The sequence below is a fragment of the Ursus americanus genome, chromosome 13 (genome assembly GCF_024610735.1).
Source record: "Ursus americanus isolate L20-20 chromosome 13, mUrsAme1.1.p, whole genome shotgun sequence".
In the NCBI taxonomy this organism is placed as follows: domain Eukaryota; kingdom Metazoa; phylum Chordata; class Mammalia; order Carnivora; family Ursidae; genus Ursus; species Ursus americanus.
This window is the reverse complement of record NC_142139.1, coordinates 32,249,964-32,266,848: the sequence shown is the minus strand read 5'-3', so window position 1 is coordinate 32,266,848 and position 16,885 is coordinate 32,249,964. Positions and strand designations below refer to the sequence as shown.

The 16,885-nt window shown below is 35.9% G+C and overlaps 1 protein-coding gene across 9 annotated transcripts in view; it reads left to right on the top strand.

The window, feature by feature from the left end:
• INPP4B (inositol polyphosphate-4-phosphatase type II B) overlaps positions 1–16,885 on the top strand; it is a 745,035-nt gene that overhangs the window by 544,189 nt on the left and 183,961 nt on the right. For all 9 annotated transcript variants that reach the window (XM_087866479.1, XM_045798922.2, XM_087866474.1 and 6 more), the window contains 2 exons: positions 1–73; positions 12,310–12,457. In XM_087866479.1, the coding sequence (XP_087722605.1) occupies positions 1–73; positions 12,310–12,457 (221 nt within the window). The remainder of the gene's footprint in view (positions 74–12,309; positions 12,458–16,885) is intronic.

The following is a 16,885-nucleotide window of genomic DNA, read 5'->3' as shown; positions in this document are numbered from 1 at the left end:
TGTGCACTGGTATGTGAATGTACAGCCTCAGAAAGTGTGAACGGAAAAGATAACTTACCTTTTTTGAATGCAGGTATGTATCTCAGTTTTGGAAACTTAGTTTCATATAAACTAAGTTTTAATTTCCTGTGAACTCAGTACTGAACCTAGGCAGCATCCTCACAGAATCATTTATTGAAAACTTAGTAAATGAACTGGTAATCATGAGAAGTCATCATCACCAGGGGAGTAGGGGTAGACATTGTTGCGGGGTTCTTATCTCATGGAGCTGAAGACTGAATCTGGTGGACACAAAAGGGTGAAATGAAGGTGACAACAGAAAAGAAAGAAAAGCTCTCCAGAGGGAGAGAGGTCCTGAATGGGTTGCCTTTGAGGACTTTGGTGGTGGGTCTTTCATAGGAAACGGATCAGGGAACTTGGTAAGTTTCTTGTCAATATCATGGTGGATTTGTGAACATCAGGTCTATATTTAGAATGAACAGGCTGGACTTGTAACTATCATGAGAACAAACAAGATGTTCTTGTAAATATCATGAGCACAAACAAGGTGTTCTTGTAAATATCATGTCTGTTTCTCCACATCTGGGATTTCTGTGAGCCTGGTTACATGTCCCCTGCTTGACCCTAGTCACGTGGTTCCCCTACTTGTCTCTCCCTGCCTAGCCGTGCCTGTCCCTTACTCAACATGATAATCCCATAAGAAAGATATAAAAATCCTTTGGCTATTTGGCAAAACAAATTCCTTTTAGCTTTGAATTTTGTGTCATCTGAAACAAGACACATTAAAAAACAGTAAGCATTAGAAATATGAAGCTCTTAGTTTGGCTTTTATTTTTTTTATTTGAGAGAGAGGGAGTGAGGGAGAGAGCGTGATCTGGGGGTAGGGGCAGAGGGAGAGGGAGAACTGACTCCCTGCCGTCTCCATCCCAGGACCCTGAGCCACCCAGGTGCCCTTAGTTTGAGTTTCTAATTATAGAATTCAAGACAAAGTTGTTAAAAAAGTAAATCTATGGATTCAGTAGGAAAAATTCATGCATGCATTTATACATTCCTGGGTGTGTATGTATAGAATGTGTTGCTTACAGTATTATATTTGAATTTCAGCAAGGCACTAAACCATGTGTCAAATGATAACTTTGCAAATAAAACTGAAATTTATAGTACAGTTAAAGCTGTGATAATATGTATATGTAAATTATGGATCTACTTCTTCAATGATAATGTAAATTATGTTAGTTAACATTAATACTGATAGTGAACAATGACTAGTACAGTGACAAGCAGGAAGCTAAATGCCTCACATGTCTTGGCTTGCCTTCTGACCAGTGCTGTGAAAAAGGCACTGTCATTAGTCTCATTTTACAGATGAGGAGATTGGTCAAGGTCACCTACCTGGCAAGTATCAGGTGCAGAATTTTAATCCAGTTGTGATCCCAAGGCCTTTTTCTCTTAATTACTAGACCATGCTATTACTAAAAAGCCATTAACTAAAGTTGGTGTAACAGCAGAATAAGCCTTAATATTTTTCTAGCCCTGACATGTCATATGTTTAAACAATGGCATAGATAGCATAATAATCGACTTAGTGAATGATACTGAATTTCAAAGCCTTCCTAATAGATAACTGCTAAACTATTAGCAGTTTTTCATTGCCAGAAACCTCTAATAATAAGGAATGGAGAAAGGGAAGGCAACCCTTTGACTATGATTATACAGACAGAGAACTCAAAATAAAATGTAACAACAAAAACAAAGCATGAATTATACTTACATGGAATGAGGGATTATGCCAAAGAGGAGCAGCTACTTGGCCTATGAGCAAATGACATTTTTTTTTCATTTCATTTAGGATGTGATATTGAGAGGGATGTGCAATGAACAATGATGGGTCTACCCAGACAGCCATGTGTCCTAAAAGTACTTGATAAGTTTTCCGGCTGGTTAAAATAGTTAATATATTATCAAATGGTCCTCCTCACATTTAGTTTTCCACCTGAAAATTGACCAAACCTTTAATCCTTTGTTTTAAACTATCCAGATAACCTGTTTAATTTATTAAATGTCAATTTTGAGGGAAAAAAAAGGAGTGTGGGACATATTAAATTCATGTTAAATAGAGTTTGAATGAATCAGGTTATCACCACAATCATCTACACTATAATTCTAAGGTAACTTTTTAATAATTCACTCATGCAAACCTTGTAATTTTTTATGCACAAAGAAAGAAATGCCATTTTAAAATACTGATTAGTTTAATATAAATTTCAAAGAGAAAGAGAAAAACGGCTTTCTAAGTAAGAAAATATATTACCTAAGGAAGAAGAGACGGGAGGAACACAGGGAAAAATATATCTGCACCTCCTCATACCTGTGCGATAAAATCCGTAAGGCATGAGTCTTAGAAGTGTACTAACTCTTCCACATTACCAGGATACTCTTCCTGATGCATAAATTGTAATATGACAAAGACAACTGACATGGAACTGATGGAGGCAGCTGATTTTTCTGCAATTTAAATATACTTACTTGGTGGAGTGAAAGATGATTGATGACTGCCTTTCTCCTTTCATGGAGGTGACAGTTTGTGTGGTGATACTCCACTCAATTCTGATGATATTTCTCAATGTCTTTAGTCCATGCAACCCAGAGGAGCACTCAGAACCTAGGATATTTGCCACAGATATTTTCTTTGAGCCTTCTTACATTAAGGAAAGATAAGACTAAGTGAGAGTCAAATGTAATAAAAGCTAGATTTTAAAAAATGTGTTTAAAATACAATGAAGTACTCTATACGAAATGTTTCTGCTCAAAATACAGAAGTGCACTGTGCAGGGTTAGAATACATATGACTTTGGCCTGTGCGTACCTTTGTCTTTTGTTCTATTTACTTTTCTATCTAAACTCAGCGACTTTGGAATTAATCTGTTATATTCCCGTGTGTTTCTTTGGTTTTTTTGTTTGTTTGTTTGTGTTTTAATCTGTAAGCAAAAGGGAGCTACTGACATTCTTTTCAAGTCTTTGTATTAATGTGTTATATGGAACTTGCCAGCCTCCAGTGAATTATGAAGTACTTATTGAGCGAATGGAAGAGAATGTCATATCTCATAGCAGCTCTTCACTATTCTATTTATATCTCTAGAGGTTTCATTTATCATTCAGGAAATTCACTTATCTATTGTAAGACTAACAAGAAAAAAGCTCTTCCCCCTAAGTTCTCACCTTTTTCATGCCCTGGTTGCCTTGCAAGTCGAACGTATACGTTGGGAGTCTGGGGAATGGAGGGCAGAAGGAGTTCAGAAAGGATGGGGTGGGCAGAATTTGCAATTCCTTAAGAAAGACGTGTAAGTGCCTTAGCTATATGGGGACACACGTTCATTTCAGCTGGTGCATTTACATTCTCTGAAACTAGACACACTAGAAGACACAGTAAGTATTAGAAATGTGACGTTCTTATTTAGTTTAACTCTGTATAAGTCATAGCATAAAGTTGTTAAAACAGTAGACTTACATCTCTCATTATTTGCTTATTCATTTAAGCAAAATGGTAGTAAGAGCGCTTAAAACTACTTGGTGGTGGTGGGGTGGGAGCCGGGAAGCACAGTCAGGCCTCTCCGATGCCCTGCTAAGTCCCAGCAGCTGAGGAACTTAGCCGCCCCAGAGCAGTAACAAAGGGGCTGTGGTATTAGTATAGGAGCACTGGACGGGCTGTCAGAAGAACTGGCATCAGAGCCTCGATTTGCCAATCAGCAGTGTGACCCTAATACCTGGGTCAGCCTCTCTGGACATCAGTTCTTTTAAAATGACCACAGTAACCTGCACAGCCTTTGACTTCCTTTTCTGGCTCTCACATGTTTGAAGTCGATCTAGTATAAATTAAGCTTTTCCTGTTTTCCTTCTTTTTAGAATATTTTAAAATATTCATTTTAATCCGTTTCACGTGGAGTCACACATTTTTTGTCATTGTTACAGTTGTCTTTCTCAGAAGTTATTTCTATTTAATAAGCCTGACCAGAAATACACCTTTTTAAAATTCTGTCAAGAAGATACTTCTCTCCAGAATCCCAATTCTCCCAGTTTTCCTTGTAAAAGTATAATGCTACAGAGTACTTCAGCCCATGGACCCTTCTGTTACTATGCCAAATCTGAGGAGCTAATGGGCCCTGTCACAACATTTCCTCCTTTCTTCACATTTTGAGTGAGTTTTACCCTGATACAGCATCTTCCTTTGTTGAATTCCATACTTCTTGAGTCATGAAATTATCCTTTATATTCTTGGAAGACCACTTTCATGCTGTGTATTAACGTGCATACTGCCCTTCATATTCAGAGGGTATATCTGAGCTTTCTGTGACCGTGTAAGTTGGAATCTAAATACAAATGAGGGGACTGCCTTGCTGTCAGTCCTAAATCCATGCAGTCCCCTTCCTGTTTGGAGACTTTATTGGTGTTTTGCATTTCTTCCTTCACAGATGGATCACACTTTTTCTCAAAATTTGATTCTTTTTCTCAAATTAGAGTTAAGCCATCTACTGCTTTGCAGAAGATGCTGGATTACATGCTGTTTAAGAAGAAGGAACATGGCTTCTTTATTTCTGTATCTCCCGGGCCAGAAAACAACAGGAACTCAATAAATGCTGGTCAAATGGCTGATAGCAAGTGTATCTTATCATTTCAATTTATATACTTCAGATAAATTACTGTCAGATTCTCACTTTTAAATGTTTTCTGCCTCCGATCAGTAGAGCATGGGACTCTTGGTCTTGAGGTCCTGAGTACAAGCCCCATGCTGGGTATGGAAATTATTTTAAAAAAACATGTTTCCTACCTCCTACGACACCATAGATTTTAGCTGCCTTTCACAATACCTAAATACTGGGGTAACATTCTCCTCACTAATACCCCCATCCAAAGCTGTGCAGGACTTAAAATATATTAAGAGATTGTTAAAAATATGTCCCTCTTTACTCATTGTAAGTCCTGATGAATTCCAGTCAAAAAGCAAATTCCCTGTTTCCCCCTTTCTTTCTTTTCATTCATGAACTATGAAATCTCCTGCCTTGTGGATTTTTAGATGATGTCATTTTATATAACCAAAGATAACTCTGTTGTATTTTCCCCATACTAATTTAAATAGATTTTGCCCTTGTATTTATAAATCTCCGCTATATAAAATTTGGGGCCATTTTGACTTTTAATACTGCCCTTTGATCCTTTATATTTACTCACCAGATTTCTTTGCCCTTTGCTGTTTTAACAAATATGATAGAGTCCATTAACTTTGCTCTTTTGGAATTTCCATATATTTTCATTACTGTGTACTAATATATTTAGAATGTTAAATAGCTTCAATGGAAGAGTGAATTTCATTATCTAATAATGGAATCATCTCTTAGACACTTTTAAATGCTTCAGCTATCTTCCTGTAGTAATCCGTTACCTCCTCCACTGCCCATCTCAGGTTAAACTGGAAGAAAAATAAGGGCAAGAAGATGATAGAATAAAAAGCTAACATTTTGTGGACAAATGTGAAGAGGGCTTTCTCTTTTTATTTTTTATTTTTTTTGGAATTGTCAGGGAATTTATTTTTATTTTTCTTTATGTTTTTTTATTATATTATGTTAGTCACCATACAGTACATCCCCGGTTTCCGATGTAAAGTTCGACGATTCATTAGTTGCGTATAACACCCAGTGCACCATGCAATACATGCCCTCCTTACTACCCATCACCGGTCTATCCCATTCCCCCACCCCCCTCCCCTCTGAGGCCCTCAGTTTGTTTCCCAGAGTCCATAGTCTCTCATGTTTCATTCCCCCTTCTGATTACCCCCCCCTTTCTTTATCCCTTTCTTCCCCTACTGATCATCCTAGTTCTTATGTTCCATAGATGAGAGAAACCATATGATAATTGTCTTTCTCTGCTTGACTTATTTTACTTAGCATTATCTCCTCCAGTGCCGTCCGTGTTGCAGCAAATGACGAGGCCTTTCTCTCAATCAGTTTTTTTTTCATCCTTCATTCTGATGCCTGGTCTCCCTTGAAGTGAGGTTTTCGATTATGTTCTTCACTCTTGCATTTTCCCTTCCCAATTCACACAGTTGTTGGTGCTCTACCTGTTCTCCATTTGGGGCAAGTAATGGTGAGAAACATCTGAGTTGCAAGGCTTAAGCTTATTTCTGTGGAATGTTTGTATTTACTTGGCACTGTGCTAGATGCAGGAGATAGAATGAGGACAAGAACAACAGCACAATCCTGGCCTTCACAAAGTTCTCACTCTAATGGGTGACATGGAATAATAAGGAGTCAGTTGTAGCACAACTGGTAAGAACCATGGCAGAGATGGGGATGGGAAGGACAAAGGAGACAAACCTATAGGGAGGGATGGGGTAGAAGTCAAGGAAGCCTTCCTGGAGGAGGTGCTAGCACAGCTGAGTTTACATATAGCCAGGAAAGAGGAATATTCCTTTGAGATGCGGGGCATTCCTTGAACAGAAGGAAATTGGTGAGAAACAACTTGAGTTCAGAGAAGTATAGGTCATTTCAGGTTGCTCAGCATGAAATATGAGCCACTTCTACCCTTACTAGTGGTGTCTTTTACTTTAATTACTGAACTAGAATGAACAGAGCAAATCGTTGAAACTGGAAAGAGTGACACAAATCATTTTCTGACCATCCAAAATCTAAAATCCAAATTCTGCACACTAAACTCACCAATTATCATCAACTCGAGACTGAATGACCACAAAATAATTATCTTTATGTCCTATTCTGACGTCTGTAATAGTTTTTCTTATTCTTGGCCTTAAATTGAAGATGGCGAACCAAGAACTTATGGGTTTGGCTAGACTAGGGAAGCAGCACTTTGTCCAACAAAGTTATATCCTATTTTCTATTCCATTCTTTTTCTTCTTTAAAAAACAGCACAAACAATAACATAATTTAGATTTTATAACACACCTAGAGAAAAGTAACTAAACAATTTTTAGTTCATTTTTTTAAATAATTGATTTGATCTTTTATTTTCATCTTTATTATTTTTAAAGAGATCTCTCTCTGCTGTGTTTTCCAAGTTCCTTTCACGTCTTCTTGCCATCTCTTTTCCATAACCATGCTTAGGATAGTGTTTTAGTGGTTTCTATTTAGGTTTTTCAGTTCTTATCCAATCTTAAAAAGAGCCAACCTACATTTCAGATGTATATAAATCTAAGATATTTCCAAGTACAAATGAGGGAATGTCAGTATCTAATTGGATTACACAGACTTATCTTTAGTAAGTATAATGTAGCATTTGGAAAACAGGCAATGCATGTACATTCAGCTGAATAATTAAACTATTAAACAACTGCATAGTTAAAAGCTACAGAATGAATTCTCTGTAAGAATCTGCAGGACATTAAACTAACGATTTTTGTAAGGCTTAAAGCCAATAAAGTCAGATTCCATTTAAATATGTGACTTCTGCCACCTCCTGAACGCAAGAAAGTTCAGAAAGATAATCACAGATGAGCTTCCTCTTGAGAAGTATATTAAAGACAACTGGAGGAAATAAGCATTTGGCTTTTTGATGACCCTCTTGTCCCTGAATCTAAATTTGTAAAATTCCTTGTCTATCTACTGACATTCCTAAAATAGGAATGGGGGGAAAATCATTCCTGTGGTTTCTCTCTGGTTTATCTTTTCTGCCCTAGTTTGCTTTTAACAGCCATGTTTTGTTGTTTTCCTTTGTGTGTTTTCTATATGTTGGTGGTGTTGAACATTTCTTTGGCATCTTTATTTCGATAATTCACAGTCAGAACAGCTTGGCTTTCACAATTGCTGGGCACGTTACCTTGTTGAAGAAGCCGTGCTGCAGTGTCTGAGAGAAACAATATAGAAATTTGAGTTGTGCTGCAATTTGGGGGAAAAATCTGCCATTTATTTTCTGTTTCTGTGCTCACGAGAGGGAGTGGACCTCAAAGGGAATTATCAATATTTGGACCAACTTACTCTTATTAAGTCATCCCAAGACCATGATGTGGTCCAAAATATCTCTACTACTTTTCTCTTGGCAGAATCTGTCACATGATGTTTTTAGCACTTGTTTTGACAAAAGCAGTGAAAAAAAATGAGCATGCACACAGAGTTCTCTTTAAAGAATTTATAATAGATATTAGATAGTATTCTGAGTTGACAGGCCTATTGTATGGTCAGAAATACATCTTCTATAAAAAGAAAAACTTGGCATCAATGAAGAGCCAGGGCTGAAAGTGATGGACTCATTCCCATAGCTGGAATGAGTATGCAGAATTGTTAGAATTGTATCGCTTCTATAGGGAAGAAACTTTTTTAAAAAATTGACACAAGCATTCATCATTTATGATCCATTGTCCAGTATTTGGTGCATGAATACCATGCCTTACTTCTACATAGAGAGGATAAAATTTCCCCATTATCAACACAGTAAGAATTTTGAGTTAAGAACATCTTATCTAGTCATTTTTGTAACCAGTGCAATAAATTTGCATGGTAGTAAAAAGTTGGGCCATATTTTTTTTCATTTTTAAAGTCATATTCCTTTATATGATATTTTTAAGATACAGAGTAGGTGTTCTTGCTTTGTGCCTAGTGTTTAATAAGGAATGCTGCTGGATCAAATTGGGTTGTAAGGTGGATCCCACTATAGCTACATTGCAATCCTGATTTAGTACTAGTGTTTGGAGACCTATGAGTTTTAAAAGATCATAACCTATAACATGAAAGTTAGATGGGAGACATAATTGGGATTTTCTTTAGGATGATCAAGTTGCCTGATTTTTTTTTTTAAATTTGTCCCAAGTGTTTTCCTTAAAAACAGCATCCTTCCCATAGAATCTTGTATGATATGTACCAGGTCGTCAGAGGAGAGTTCTGGAGCTCGTTAATTCAACTGCCCTTGATTTCTGATTTTAAAACTATTTCAGTGAAGATTTATATTTAAATGCACTGAAAAGCATTAAAATAAAAACAATATAATCAAAAGTGGAAGGACTAGCTTTAGGATAACGGAGAAGATGAAAAATTTTGTATTTTGTAACTTGATTCAAAATACAGATTTTCTAAAAAGTAATTATTATTTTATAAAAGGCAAGAAAAATGAAGGATGCTTACAAAAATTCTGTATAATCTTGAAGAAAAAAACCCCAGAGGTTTAAAAGCAGCACATATACTGAGTATTCAAGCCAAGTAATTGAATATTTACTTAGGTTACTAAGAAAAAATTTAGACATTTCAGAGAGAGTTTTTGTCTTACTGTAAAAGAATGTGTTTATATTCCTGATCACGTTAGCTACATTAGGATTCATGAGATCCCATAAATGGTTTAACCTGACTGACACTATGTTGAATTCAGTACTTACTTTTTTTTCTTCTCAAACTCTAAAGATGGAACATTAGGGGTTGTAGTAAAATTCTTACATCTTTGGAACATTGTCACTTTAAAAATTAATGATATATCATAGTTTCTTTTATTGGCTGGTTTTTATTTCAGATGGAAGAAAATATATCTGATGAGGCCTAATATCCAAAATATATGAAAAAATGATAAAACTCAATAGCAAAAAGACCAATAAGTTTAAAAAATGGGCAGAGGATCTGAATAAACATTTTTCCAAAGACATACAGATGACCAACAGGTACATGAAAAGATGCTCAAGATAACTAATCATCAGGGAAATGCAAATGAAAACCACAATGAACGGTCACCTCACACCTATTACAATGGCTATTATCAAAAAGACAAGAAATAACAAGTGTTAGAGAGGATGTGTAGAGAAAAGGGAACCCTTGCACACTGTTAGTAGGAATGTAAATTGGTGTAGGCACTATGGAAAACAGTATGGAGGTTCCTCAAAAAATTAAAAATAGAATTGCTATATGATCCAGCAATTCCACTTCTGGGAATATATCCAAAGGAAATGAAAACACTAACTTGAAAAGATATCTGGTACCCCCAGGTTTATAGCAGCATTATTTACAATAGCCAAGACATGGAAATAACTGGTGTCCACTGATAGATGAATGGAGAAAGAAATGTGTGATATATATAATGGAATATTACTCAGCCATAAAAAAGAATGAACTCTTACCATATGTGACAACATGAATAAACCTTAAAGGAATTCTGCTAAGTGAGATCAGTCAGACACAGAAAGATAAATATCATATGATTTCTCTTATATGGGGAATCTAAATTAATTAACTAATTAAACAAAAAACTAAGCTCGTAGATACAGAGAACAGTTTGGGGTTTGCCAGAGATAGGTAGTGGCAATGGTTGAAATGAGTGAAGGGCATCAAAAGATACATATTTCCAGCTATAAAATAAGTAAGTCTTAGGGATATAATATACAACATGATGACTATCGTTAATAATACTGTATTTGAAAGTACTAAGAGAGTACACCTTAAATGTTCTCACCGCAAGAAAAAAGATTTATAACTATGATGGTAACAGATGTTAACTAGACTTATTGTGGTGATCATTTTGCAACAGTGTACAAATATTGAATCATTACATTGTACACTTGAAACTAATGTAATGTTATATGTCAATCACACCTCAATAAAAAAGAAAGAAAAGAAATACAGTTAATTTTATCTATGGATCTGTGATATAATCTAATTGATAAAACTTGAGGTAGTATTTATGTTAAAAATATAATCTCTTTGGACATACAACTCAAGATTTTATTTTATTTTTTTAACTGGACATACAACTCTAGATTTTATTTTTTTTTTTAAAGATTTTATTTATTTATTCGACAGAGATAGAGACAGCCAGCGAGAGAGGGAACACAAGCAGGGGGAGTGGGAGAGGAAGAAGCAGGCTCATAGCAGAAGAGCCTGATTTGGGGCTTGATCCCAGATCGCAGGGATCACGCCCTGAGCCGAAGGCAGACGCTTAACCGCTGTGCCACCCAGGCACCCCACAACTCTAGATTTTAAATATTTTCACTCAACATACTGGAAATATTCTACTGTCTTCCAGCTTCTATTGGTGCTTTTGAAAAGTAAACACTTTGGCTAATTCTTTGTAGTGGATAGGTAGGTATACAGGAAACTTTGAGTCTAGTTGTTGAAGAATGGGATGTCTGAAACCAAGGTTTCTGATGTAGCATCAATTCTGATAATGATACTGTCTATACTATACTTCTGAGAATGGATGATTGTAGAGGAACAGATGACTAGATCCTCATTTTAATGTTCAGAAAGCTATTGTATATTTACCCAAGTAGTGAGTGAGATATGGTCATATAGGACATTAAACTTTTGAAAGGAATTTTACCGTATACATTGAGGAGAACTGGCCCAGACAACCCATGCTCCATTTTAATATCAAATTTTGTTTTAAATCAGCTTTATTGGTAAACTGGAGTCAAATAATTGTAGATACTTGACTGGCAATTGACTGATATTTTAATGCCCATTAAGCTTTGGTGTATGAGTGTTAACAAAAGCATTCGTTGCTCAATAGCAGTGGATATAAATTTCTCCCCTGAAATAAATGGTTTGGGAGTGTGGTAGGAGGCCTCATGAAAAAAGTATCAAGTATTATCTTAATATCTGGCCCTCTACTTTTTCTCTAAATCTTTTAAAATGCTTGATGGCATGATCTTGTTACTTTCTCCCAAAACACTTCCCACCCACAAATATAGTTTGTTCACAGCCTCCTGGTCTTGCTTCTGGGAATATGTGGCATTAGGAAAGCATGTTATTGACTCATTGGCACTAAAGTATGCAGAATATTTGAATTGTAATAGCTCTTAAGCCAAGGAATGAACCTTCCTGGCATTTAAGAAATAAAACGTTTTAGTAGTGGGGCCATTTGAAACCTCTAAAATAACATGTCAGTTCTCATCTACTGTATAAGTGAGCAAAGTTGGCTAACAATTATCAGAAGAAAGTAAGAAATAGAATTTTTGTGTGTATTATATATAAATACATATATTTCATGTATATTTATAAATACATATGCTTTAACAAAATCTTTAGAAGACAAAGAAATTAATAGGTGATAAACTAGAGAATCACAATGGCCATATTTATGAATTGGAATTTGTCATATCATTTTTTAATTTAATAAAGACTGCATGTCCCAGAAGCTACTGAAAAAAATAGAAGAACAAAATTCTTAGAAATTCAAACACACTAGTGAATTATGATAAAAACAAATTCTTGATTAAATAAATAATTACAATGGTACACTGATTAATAATTTTGTTAATTGATCTTTATCTAATGGGCATATATTTATAATTTAACTACTAACCTTTTGTTTTTTCTTCCGTCCCAGTGCTGAAGAACCCAGTGTGTAAATTATATAGATTTCCCACATCTGACAATAAGTGGATGCGAATTCGGGAGCAGATGTCAGAGAGCATACTTTCTTTTCATATTCCTAAGGAATTGATTTCTCTTCACATAAAAGAAGATTTGTGTAGGTAAGAGAAGATAATTTATGATTGTCTCTCACACTATTTTTCCTATAAAACATTTTTTTCTCAAAGTATGATTATAACATAAAAACCTAGACTTGCAATGGTCCAGTATTGGTGGCCACTAACCCTGTGTGGCTGTTAATCATTTGAAAGCAACTAGCCCAATTTAAGATATTCTTTAAGTATACAATACAGATTTTGAATTATTATCACACAAACAGAAAAAGGCTGACTTTATAATGAAATATTAAAATTTAGAGTATATTAGGGTTAAATAAAATATATTAATTTCATCTGCTTTTTTAACTTTCAAAATATGACTACTAGAAAGTTTACAATTACACATATGACTCTCATTCATGGCTTGCGTTATATTTCTATTGTATAATTGGTATCTAGCTAATAACCTGATTTTCAACCGTGCTAATGATCCTTTTGTCTTTACATCATCTGCTTATAATTACTGTTTCTGTAAGAAATTCCTACTTGACTCTTCTTTGGACTACTCATCTGTAACAAGAGTTTCAGATATTTTTGGTCTAAAAACTCTTTGTTTGTTTATTTTTATTTATTTATTTATTTATTTATTTATTTATTTTTGAGAGAGAGCGAGCAGGGGAGGGGCAGGGGGAGAGAGAGAGCCCAATGTGGGGCTTAGTCTCACGACCCTGAGATCATGACCTGAGCTGAAATTAAGAGTCAGATGCTTAACTGACTGTGCCACCCAGGCGCCGCCTTAGATGACTGATAAAGTATGCTATATGAGTGGACAGTGTTGCTGTACAGCAAACTTAAATCTGTTGCCATAATAAAAAGAAAAGATCTGGGAACTGATATTGTTAATAAGATTATCTCTGAGCCGTGACAACTCAAACAACTTATTTTTTCCGCCTTATAAACCTCTAGTGACTTTAAAAATGCTGAGTACTACATTATATTAAATACTGTTAAGGCCATAAATTTCAGAAAATTGGCAAATATTTTTGTAACATTTGCAATTGCTGAAATACATAGCAAAGTGTGAAATGTCTAAAATTTGGATCTCTGGCCTGTGTTCACATTAATACACCAAGTTAGTTACTTAATAGTAGTGTACCCTTTCGGTAGACTCTATGGTCCCCAAGCATGTTGTATTGATCTAAACCAGATTATGACTACCCACAAAACATGGAAATCTATTAGCATACTACCACATTATTAAAATAAAAAATAATACTACCTTTTTAAGAAAATATTTATTCGAGAGAGAGAGCGAGAGAGAGCACAAGCAGGGAGAGGGACAGAGGCAGAGGGAGAAGTAGACTCCCCACTGACTAGGGAGCCCAATGCAGGGCTCAATCCCAGGATCCTGAGATCATGGCCTGAACCGAAGGCAGACGCTTAACTGACTGAGTCACCCAGGCGCCCAGTACTACCTTATTATTATACTACATACTATTTATAACATAATGGCTAATTATTAGAATAATGTTTTGGCGTTGAAAATCTTTTTTTTTTTTTTTTTTGAGAGAGAGAGAGCATGAGCAGGGGGAGGTGCAGAGGGAGAAGCAGACACCCTGCTGAGCAGGGAGCCCCATGCAGGGCTCAATCCCAGGACCCCTGGATCATGACCTGAGCTAAAGGCAGATGCTTAACCGACTGAACCACGCAGGTGCCCAGGGTTGCAAATCTTAGTTGACAGACCACTAATGCTATTTCATCTAAAAACACGGCAAGCTAGTGAGAAAGAGAACGAAGAGAAAGACTCCTAATATTTCCCCAGTCTGTCTGTTTTTGTTTATTTATTTACTTATTTATTTGAGAAAGAGTAGGGGTAGGTGCGGAGGGAGAGGGAGAGAGAAAATCCCAAGCAGACTCCCTGCTTATTTCTTCAAATAAGAAGAGCCTGACATGGGGCTCGATCTCAGGATCTCAAGATCATGACTGGAGCTGAAATCAAGAGTCAAACACTTAACTGACTGAGGCACTCAGGTGCCCTGACTCGGTCTGTCTTTTGTCATCAGTTTAGAGACTCCCTTAAAGGCTGAGCAGCTGACCCTCTACATGTCTACTACTTTGGAGTCCTCCACAATGCTGTCTTTAACCCCTAGCTTCTCTCCACTCCCGTGAATATCTCTCTGTCTATCCATTCACTGACAGTAAATCCCAGGGGGAAATAACGAGTAGGGAATAAGGAGAAAGCAGCCTATTCCATATACCGTCTGCTTTCTCCACCACCTTTTCTGTTTAAATCTCTTATTTAACCTCTTGAGAACCATACTAGAATTATGTGTTGGGAAGGGAAGAGGGAAGGTTCCGCTTACAAAGTACTCAGGATAACACCTTGCTTTTGAGAAGTTTACTAAATTACTTCATAATCATAATACATAAGGGATTAGTATTAAAAAGCAATTTTAGTAGGCATAGCCTCTATAATTAGTTTTATTATTTTTTAACACACCAAAGTGTTGTCCACTTACCCTGTTCTCTTCCCTTTGTACCTCTTTTTTCCTGTACATTTATAGGAGAAAAAAATCACCAGCACATAGAGAAGGGGCTAGTGGGCAGTTTTGGTGGAGACAGAGGACCAGGGCCTCCAAACAGGAAGTTCCATTGCTAAGAACAAAACTAGGAACTGTCATCAGTATACACTGGGAACTGTTCAGAGGAGAAAAAGCCCATTTCAATCCTTAAAACTAAACTCTATAAAAATCTGATAGATCTGAAAGTTGGCTATGCACTGTGAGAAGTGTATTCTATATGTCATCTGCTTTCTCCATCACCTTTTCTGTGTAAATCTCTTATAAGTAGTTTTTAAAAAGCAAATTTGAATCTTTCACACTTTGTAAAGAAGAAGAGAGGGAAAAAATCATGCTGAAGACTCAGAAGGGAACTAGGAAAAATAGGAAAAAAAAAAAAGGAAAACTGACGAGCCATCTCAGTAGAGTGTAAGAAGGTTTGGTTATTATGAAACAGAATCAGAAATCCATAAGAAAATAATTATCATCCTTTAGGGGAAATGCTGTAAAATAGAGTGGAATAACGAAATTTTAAAATGAAGCAACCAAATTGAGTCCACAGAGGAGGCAGGAAAGAACAGATCTGACACTGAGAAATTGTATCAGTAATGTGGAAGGCAAACATGACAAGCTCATCTCAAATGCCTAACGAGGGTGAGAAATGTTCAGAATGATGAGAGAGAAGATGTTAGATGTACAAGGCACAGAGCTGGACACTACCAAATAATTTGAAGTGTTCCTGGGGAAGAAGAACCCATGCAAAAGCTTGAAAGAAAACAGTAAAAACTCAGGCAGCCTTGGTGGTTTTTTTTCTTTGACATGGTAAAATCAGGGTAACGTTACATTTGCCTGCAGAAGCCCACAGAATAACATCTACTGCTTTTGAGAGGAAAAGCCTGTGGCCCCACTTTATTGTATAGGGCCAGGTTATGAATATTTTATGAATGAAAGTGATGGAAGTGACATAAATATGCAGGAGCTCAAAAAACGCCGCTTACAAAACTTCCTTGAAAAATTTACTTGAAGATCTATACCATCCAATGAGAAAATAATTTCATTAAGAATTATATTTATAATATACTATAAATTGACATAATATAAAAATTAAATTATGTTATAAAATTTATATGATATAACATAATATAATAGATTAAAAATATAAGAGTGGGCTTTATCCCACAAAAGAACTTACATCATTTCTCTTGGCTGGATGGAATCTCCAGCCTGTTCAGAGCTTTACTCTGATGTCCTTTTCTCAGCTTCTTTTAACCCTAGTCTTACTCAGATCCCAGAAAGTATTTTATTTGCCTCACCCTCCCTTAAACCCCAAAACGTAGATGAACTCTCTTACCTTGTTTGATGAAGACTATGGGTGTCCTAGTGCTATTGTCCTTCAACACTTCTAAACAGTGCAAACTGCTTCTTTTGCATGCTTGGAAATCTTTCCTGGGAAAATTGTATTACATTACATTGGATTTTTCCATAAAAAACAATATGTGCACACTACAGAAAATCGTATAGTAAAAAATAAAGAAAATATAGAAAAGAAAATGTGAAATGCCTCTAAATTTACCACCCAAAAGGGATATTGTGTCTTTATTTTTTGCATCTACTCTCATCGTCATAAGCCTTCCTATGGGAAGTGAAATTTTGGTCCCATGACCATCATGCCCTGGTATCATGCTTAGTTTTCCTTGCATATCTGAGCTGTATTATGAATACATCTGTGATTCTACTACATAATGTTAAATAAAAGTGTGGGCTACTAATCAGTGAAAATTATTGCATCTAAATTTTTACTGATACATAAAAAGCCTAGAATGAAAAATAGAGTAGATATATACTAGAGCATTACTTATACAAATATGAACATATTAACAATGGTTATCTCTGGATGATGGATTTAGAATAGGCATTTGCTACATAGCAGTAG